Source organism: Cyprinus carpio, chromosome A12 (genome assembly GCF_018340385.1).
Source record: "Cyprinus carpio isolate SPL01 chromosome A12, ASM1834038v1, whole genome shotgun sequence".
NCBI classification, from domain to species: Eukaryota; Metazoa; Chordata; class Actinopteri; order Cypriniformes; family Cyprinidae; genus Cyprinus; species Cyprinus carpio.
The window spans coordinates 9,842,999-9,850,968 of NC_056583.1; the positions used below are offsets into that span (position 1 = coordinate 9,842,999).

At 35.7% G+C, this 7,970-nt stretch overlaps 2 protein-coding genes across 2 annotated transcripts; one reads left to right on the forward strand and one right to left on the reverse strand.

Moving 5' to 3' along the window:
* Positions 1 to 2,129: 2,129 nt before the first annotated feature.
* On the forward strand, positions 2,130 to 5,188 carry ankrd1b (ankyrin repeat domain 1b (cardiac muscle)). Its single transcript, XM_019113020.2, has 8 exons — positions 2,130 to 2,247; positions 2,775 to 2,918; positions 3,127 to 3,234; positions 3,311 to 3,409; positions 3,901 to 3,999; positions 4,093 to 4,191; positions 4,271 to 4,369; positions 4,688 to 5,188. The coding sequence occupies exons 1-8, from the start codon at positions 2,221 to 2,223 to the stop codon at positions 4,772 to 4,774; spliced, it is 762 nt and encodes a 253-aa protein (XP_018968565.1). The 5' UTR covers positions 2,130 to 2,220; the 3' UTR covers positions 4,775 to 5,188.
* Positions 5,016 to 7,839, reverse strand: rpp30 (ribonuclease P/MRP 30 subunit). Its single transcript, XM_019113019.2, has 11 exons — positions 7,614 to 7,839; positions 7,209 to 7,264; positions 7,072 to 7,128; positions 6,924 to 6,989; positions 6,771 to 6,839; positions 6,551 to 6,640; positions 6,040 to 6,156; positions 5,931 to 5,960; positions 5,808 to 5,845; positions 5,626 to 5,705; positions 5,016 to 5,404 (listed from the first exon to the last, which is right to left on the reverse strand). The coding sequence occupies exons 1-11, from the start codon at positions 7,693 to 7,695 to the stop codon at positions 5,292 to 5,294; spliced, it is 798 nt and encodes a 265-aa protein (XP_018968564.1). The 5' UTR covers positions 7,696 to 7,839; the 3' UTR covers positions 5,016 to 5,291.
* Between the last annotated feature and the right edge of the window lie 131 nt (positions 7,840 to 7,970).

Consider the following 7,970-nt stretch of genomic DNA (forward strand, 5'->3'; position numbering starts at 1 on the left):
TTGATGCAAATCTTCCCACACAGTGACGTAGACGTGGGGGCATGTTTAAATGAGTTAAATGAGTTTTAGGAAGGCGTGGTCGAGTCTTAAAGGGGTCATATGATGCTTTTTTAAAGATCATTATTTTGTGTATTTGGTGTAACAGAATATGTTGATATGCTTTAATGTTCAAAAAACATTATTTTTCAAATACTGTACATTATTGTAGGTCCTCTATGCCACGCCTTTCTCAAACGGGTCGTTTTCTACTAAGTCCCACCTTCTGACAAGCCCAGTCTGCTCTGATTGGCCAACTGACCCAGTGCATTGTGATTGACCAATCACCACAAGCACTCGTCGGAAATGTAATGTCCCTTTCCATAATCGCGAACTTAATCTTTCAAAATAAATGTAAAGACAGTTAATAATGTCCTTAGTTTTACCATCAGTTCAAGCCCGAAAGGGGAACAGAGCCCTGTGACAGACACAGTGATGAAGCTCATATGTGTTTGCAGTTCACAAGCCACAGACGGTTAAGACAGCTGACTCCACTGTGTGACCGTCTCTCTCTTTCACACACACACGCGTGCAACGCACAGATACTAAAACTCCGCATTTGAACAGTCAATAGCAAATACTTAAACTAATAACAAACCATCCTTATAGTAGCTGATTCAGAAGTGCCAGATTGTCATAGCAAACTCAGAATTACCTCCTTTCCTAGGTTCACAAAATGATAGTCCATAAAATGCATTGCTGTTCTGTAAGTAGTCTTAAAGATTCCTAAATCCATCTACTTTCGGAAGGCCAAATAAACTGCTTTGGCTGCTTCAACACTAACTGTGTTTACTGAAACCAGGCCTTCTTTCTTTGAGTGAACATTTGGGTGGCATTACGCAAATATTTCCACATAGTGACATAGATAAGTGGGGCCGTGTTATAACTAGCCATTTTAGGGGGGCGTGGCAGAGTCTTAACTTTTATAAAGAATATCTCTTTGGGTTTGAGACTTTAGTTTTTGCAACTTTACAGATTTTCTTTATGCACCAAGAGCTTGTAACACCCCAAAGAGAAAAGAAAAATTTAAATCGCATTATATGACCACTCTAAATTTACAAAGAATATCTCTTTGGGTTTGAGACTTTAGTCATTGCAACTTTAGGGATCTTATCTATGCAGGAACAGCTTGTAACACTCCAAAGAGAAAGGAAAACTTGAAAACGCATCATATCTTCATCATAACTTCTATTTTTGTGGGCCACTATGCAACTGTTGACTTCTTGCTGTGTCTTGATTTCTTGATACTAGTGCACTCTGAAGTTTAAATTAATAAATAAATAAATAAGACACCCGAGTACTTACTGTATGTTGCATTTCAGACTCAACTGGCAATATTTTGTCATCTTTGGTGCTGATGCTACAAACAAATATTAGATATTATGGAGGGATATATCTATAACACCAGTGTAACATTCTGCTTGTTAAAATATGCTGTATGCAGCCTCCCACATCGCTTAAGAAAGCTTTGAAAATGACAGTCAATTAGACATGATATAATTCCACCCATATTAATTTTAATAGATGAATTCTTCACATCTTGACCACATTATTTCATAGGTTAAAGCCTTGGACTTGTGGAAAACTAGTAAAATGGCAGCTGACATGCAAGACAACCACCTATGTGACTCATTACTCTAAGTGATTCATGGGCACCTCAATTAAAAATAGTCACAGGGTGTGACAATTTTAACTGTTCTCGTAACAGAAGTAATGCAAGTGATGATATCTAAGTAGAAAATAGCCTCATGAATGAAGACAGCTCCCTAAATACATGAGACAGTCAAAGCTGATTATGATGTTATATGTCTACATATAACTATATAAACTTTCCCTTTGTGTGCTATGTGGAAGAGTGTTCTGTGTCTTTGACTTCGTGGTAAGCTGTAAGTCATCCCTAGATAGACAAGGGGCTCTATGGCAGCACATCAAATTGCACCCACAGGTTTAATGTCCATTCCTTCAAATGTTTCCAAAAGCATTTGACTTCTGAAAATGGTTGTTTTTTTCACCCTCAGCCCAGTTCAAAATGCATCTGACATCACAGTGACGTGGAAAACCTCAGAGGTGGGAGTAGTCAGCTGGACAACAGGAGCATGATCCCCTTTAACTGTCGCCACCACATATATAAGTGATGCTTGGCTGATGCTTTAGTTTTGAGACAAGGACTTTTCAAGCAAAGTCATGGGAATCCTACAGGACGATGAGCTGGTAGAGGCTTCTATGTCTGTTTCTAAATGTCTTTTTAAAAAGCTATTCATTTTTTGTTATTTCCATTATGCATTTTAAATAGTTTCATTTATGCTTTTGGTTCAAGATTTTGGTTTATTTTGTGCATCTTGGATTTTTAGGTCCTGGGCTCCTGTTACCTTTTAAAACATAAAAACGGGCCTACTTATGATATAATTTGAAATATTTAAAGACAAAATCCTCTTCAAACTACTTCAACTGCTTGGTAAATATAAATAGAGAAAGATCATATTTCTTTAAATATGATACTTCTTTTGCCTATATATCTAGACTGAACTTTTGCTTTTTTAAAATGGCCACTAGTGTTTTAAAAGGGATAGTTCACCCAACAATCTGTCATTTCTGTGGAACACAAAAATTATTTTGTGAAGTATCTTTTTTTTGGGGGGGTCCATACAATGGAAGTTGCTGATCACCATAATGTGTGTTCCACAGAAGAAAGTCTTTGATCTACAATGTATATGTGTTCTATTTTTATGTTATTTTAGGTTACAGACATGCCAGGTGGAAACAAAGAGCAGGACAGCACTGTGGCACAGCATCCTTCTGAAGAATGCAAAAGCTCTGTTGACCATTATATGAAAACTTATAACCTTCAATGCGACAGTGAAGACATTTTAAATGGTTTTAATGTAAGATATAGGTTTGTTAAGTATTCATTTGTATACATTAGCAAGCATATGTGATTAGAAGTGTGTTTTCTTTAGCATATTTGAATGATTTTGCAGACTGACAATAGCACTAATGACCTCCAGGAGATTTCAGAAGAGTCAGAAGATAAAAAACAAGTACACCTGTCTACAAAACTCTGCCTTAACAAGAGATTGTTTTGTCTCACAGAATGATTTTGTCGACGAGGATGACTTCCTGAAGGCAGCACTGGAGGATAAATTGCCAGTGATCAAGAGTTACCTCGCCAGAGGTGCAGACCCAAATGCCCGTGATAGTGTAAGTGTTTACCCAACATATTGAATAAGGCACTTGACAGCACTTAAACACAAAATCCATACATTTTTTTGTCTAGTTCAACCGTACAGCTTTACACAGAGCTTGCTCACAAGGAAACGTGGAAATTGTGAAAATGCTGCTGGACGCCGGTGCTTCAATTGAAAATAAAGACAAGGTAATGAAGAATGTTTATAATACTTAAACATATTTGTGCAGTTACGTAGTAACATTTTCCTTAACCCTTAAATACACATGAATGCATACATCTTTTATTTACATTGTTATTTTTCAAAGTTTTAAAATATATTTCATGGTAGAAGTATTTCAACAAATGTTATGAATTAATTCATAAATATAAATTTTGAGCTTTATTGATCTTGACATGTCATGGAAGTATCCAGGGGTCCTCACTAAGATTTAATTTTCTTTGTTTTTTGTATGTTGGTTGCACCACATGATTTTGTTTTAATATTTTAACAAAAGGATAAATAAAGAAAGATTATAGATAACTGCTTTGTTTTTTTATGAAGCGGTATCATTGTGTGTTCATTTTACTGTGAATGCATTTCAATAAATTATAAATATGAGTAGCATGCATCTATTCTGTTCATTTTAATCTGCATAATATCAACAGATCATCTTACTCTTATGGTTCTGTTTAATTAGCTCCAAGCAACTGAAGTTCACTGGGCTTGTCGCGGAGGCAGCTGGCCTGTGCTGGAAGCACTACTTAATCATGGGGCAAAACTGGATTGCAGAGACAAGGTAAAAGCAGTTATTTGGCAGCAAATCTGCTTTAATAAAATAGCTGGTGTGGTCTGACATGCTGTCTCTTTCGGTCACACTTGATGTCCTCAGCTTCGCAGCACACCCCTTCATGTAGCGGTCAGGACAGGACACTATGAATGTGCTGAACATCTCATAAAAAGTGGTGCAGACATCAATGCAAAAGACATAGTAAGGCATTTGGCAAAATAGTCATTAAATAAAGTTAATTAACACCTTAATGGTCACTATAAATGCCATTCTTTATCAGGAGGGTGACACACCACTGCATGATGCGGTCAGACTGAATCGCTTCAAACTCATCCAGCTTCTTCTGTTGCACGGAGGCGACTTAAAACTCAAGAATTGTGTAAGTATCCTCAAATGTAATGTTTAGCCTATATACTTTAATCCTGTTGCTCAAATATTAGGGTGTAGATACTAATAAATGGACATTTAAATGAACATGTAGGAAATCAATTTTCATGCCTCATGTGACTAAATTTCACTGGGATACTTTTTAAAGCTGTGCACAGTGCCATCTTCTGGTACTTATGTAAATGTATTACTTTTGCTAGTGTGGAAACAGCTCTCCAAAAGAATTTTTAGTAGCCATGCAAATACATTTTTGTAAAGGCTCAGGATCAATTCCGCTTGGTTACCATTACTACTGATTTGTCTTCTCCAGGAGGGAAAGTCACCAATGGACAGTGCTTGCGAGTGGCAGAATGGAGCTAAAACCATCTTTGACAGCTTTAAGGATTGTAAAAAGTAGAAGCGATACATAAGCACCATTGGACCGCTTTGGGCATAATGTACTCAAAACCCTGCATTTTTAGATTACCTGCATATTAGAACTAAGTGACGTATACTACTGAGCCCTGCAAGACATTACACTTTTTTTTTTTTTAAGTAAAAGTTATGTGAAAGTTTTGGAAATTGAAGCACAGTACTTTAACTTTTTATTAAAGCATAAATAAGGCAGAAAGTAATGAAAAACTTAAATAGCTCTACTGCTGAGATGAGAATCAGGTTTTTTTTTTTTTTTTTTGATATTCTAAATGGTAATTTATTACAGAATGCACTTGTGAGATGAGCAATTTTATACTAGTCTAATAATTTATCTGTACGTGTATCTGTAAAATTTGCTTGCAATTCCTTTAAAGCTTAACTAAATAAATGTCATTTTTATTATCTTTCCATTTAAAGTGGATTGCAAGACTGAGGAAAAGGCATTTTGGGAATATTAACAAAAAAACAACAACAACTAATTAACACACATGGAATACTGACTATGCTAATTCAGTTTTGGCCTTTTTAGATATTGGAGATTCTTCTTCTTGCTTCTGGGGAGTTTTTGGTTTCTTCATGGTGTAAACAACACCAGATGCAGTGGCTCTCGTCTCTGTTTTAAAAATCATGAAAATTACCAATGAACATTCATAGAACATTTGACATCTAATGTCAAAGAGACAGACTGATCAATACGACCTTTCTCATGCCCATTGGTATAAATGCATACTCAGCAAATCAACTAGAAATCTAACAACAAACAAGAGCACGTTGCATAGATTTATGCCTATACTGGAGAAATGGGAAATAGTTGAGCTCTTTTCAGTCATTTACCTCCATGAAGCAAGACAGATCGACAGTTAGTAGAAACAGCAGCTTTGGCATCTCCCTCAGACAGGCTGAACAAAAGCCCTCTGAAATCTCAATGAAGGATTATCAACACACATACAATGCTTTTCAGAAGTACCATGACATATTGTTACAACTTATTTATACACAAATTAAAAAAAGGATACAAATTGGCAATGTCATATGGGCCCCTCAACTCAAGAGGCTAAGGAAAAGAAGATGACGACAATGTCATACTGACCATACAATACAATAACACTGAAATGATATATCAATTTACAAAAACTTACTCTTTCTGCTCCACTGGACACTATGATATTCTGTGAGAAAAATAAATATAATTTCAGAATCAGCTTAACACATTTTAGGGGGGTTTAAGTGTAATAAGGGACAACATACTTTTCCTTTACAGACTTCCATGAGGCTGATGGCATTGGCAATGGTGTATCTCCTCATAGTGGTGTCTCTGATGGCTGCCGCATAACATGTCTCGAAGAAAACTCCCCTGTCAATAGCAATTGACCAGCAATATAATAGTGATGATATATAATTTAAAGGGATAGTTCAGTCCTAAATTACCATTATTTATTAACCCTTGTGTTGTTTCAACCCTGCATTAAAAGGTGAGATTTTAAATATATAATAAAAAAAGAGAACTGGTGCTGTCAAATAAAAAATAAAAATAAAAAAAATGCAAATGCACCATGATAGTATCATATAAGTGATCCACACAACTCTACATTATGCAAGCACATTAATTTTAATTTTGGTGTGGAATATTCCTTTAGGACCTCATAATTCACAACATTGTAATTTTAGTTATTTTATTACCAAGTTCTATAAATGCCCCAGTGCTGCTTAAAATCAAATGGTATGCTGGTAGGTATGGATACAAAATGTTATGACTCACCCCATTAACTGGAGCCCTTTTAAAATGGAAGGGTTGTTTTTCAGCCACTGCAATGCAGATAATGTCCACATCAAAAGTCATGCAGGCTGCCTGACGGAGATGAGGAAAAATATACAGACTCTTTAATATCACAACTATTGGTTGTCATCAGATATGTAAAGAAAATAATACTACTAATTGGAAATCATTCAAGCCAATTCACAATTGCAATTTCCCTTACATGAAAGAGTTTTTCTGTCTTGGGATACACTGCCACAAGGTCAAAGCTTTTGTATTCATTGGTTGGTCTCTGAAGAGAATAACGCAAATTATAAATAAATAAAACAGTAGCAGAAATGTCTTACAGTTTCTTCATTATAAACTTGCAACTTACAAAATGAGAAGCATCAGAGGCTATGATGGTCAATCGATTCAGTACTTTGATGGGAGAACATTTGCCCTATGAAAAGAAAGCAGATAAAAATCATTAAAAGTATCCATCATGGGTAAGTATGCTCTGGAAACATGCTAAAGTAATTTACCTGTACTACTGGGAATTTATCAAATATGTCTGACACACTCTGTGGCTTAGGAATTTCCTGTAATACAAGAAAATAAGAGCATCATCACATGAACTCTCTTAAAGTGTACAGGTTTGTATAACTACTTTATATCATACCTGTTTCTTCTGTTGTGGTTCAACCACATAGTTTATTGCAACTGTTGAGTAACCAACTGAAATATAAAGAGTGAAAGTTTATAACTGAATTAATTACTTCTCTAAAGTACAATTTATGCATTTGTTTACCCTGCTTCTAGTTGAACTAATTTGAGCCAAGCTGGTCATGAGCTAATAGACCTGGCTTAACTGGCTGGTAGTTGGTTAGTTGCTAGCTAGTGCAAGACAGCCAAAACAGAACTACTTATTGGATTTCCAAAAATGTTGCCTTGTTTGGTAAGGTATGGGTTAAGCCTTCACAATCAAAATGAATTATTACTGAACATCTTGCTAATAATTAAGTAGATAGTTAACCTAATGTTAACTATCATGTCAGTGAATATAACTACTATTACTGGTACTTACGGTGAGCAGCTGTCTCTATTATGCTTCTGAGTCTGTTCTTATCATTATTGCTGATAATGTTTAGATCCATAAACACAGACATTTTTCTTCCACTGTTTTTACAAACGCAAATTTATATAAAGTTCACTTCGTATCGCATAAATTTAAAACAAATGTAATGCCACATGCACAAACACACTTGAAGTTGAAGCGTAAACCAGAAGTATGGACCACGTGAGTTAATTGCGCTTTATGGGTCATGTAGTTCGCATATGCCATTTTTGCAATAGTTTAGTTTATCCTGTCTGTCAACTAGAACTACAATACATTTTACTTCCGCGCTTTGGGGCCCGAGCTACGTCTGTAGCGAACTCTCCG

Bases quoted from the DNA above. Each gene is read 5' to 3' on its own strand.
- ankrd1b (XM_019113020.2), top strand. From the start codon at position 2,221: ATGGGAATCCTACAGGACGATGAGCTG. The intron at 4,192-4,270 runs GTAAGGCATTTG...ATTCTTTATCAG, and splicing joins ACATCAATGCAAAAGACATA to GAGGGTGACACACCACTGCA. The intron at 4,370-4,687 runs GTAAGTATCCTC...TGTCTTCTCCAG, and splicing joins ACTTAAAACTCAAGAATTGT to GAGGGAAAGTCACCAATGGA.
- rpp30 (XM_019113019.2), bottom strand. From the start codon at position 7,695: ATGTCTGTGTTTATGGATCTAAACATTATCAGCAATAATGATAAGAAC. The intron at 7,129-7,208 runs GTATGATATAAA...CTTGTATTACAG, and splicing joins AACCACAACAGAAGAAACAG to GAAATTCCTAAGCCACAGAG. The intron at 5,706-5,807 runs GTATCCTTTTTT...TTGAGATTTCAG, and splicing joins CCATATGACATTGCCAATTT to AGGGCTTTTGTTCAGCCTGT.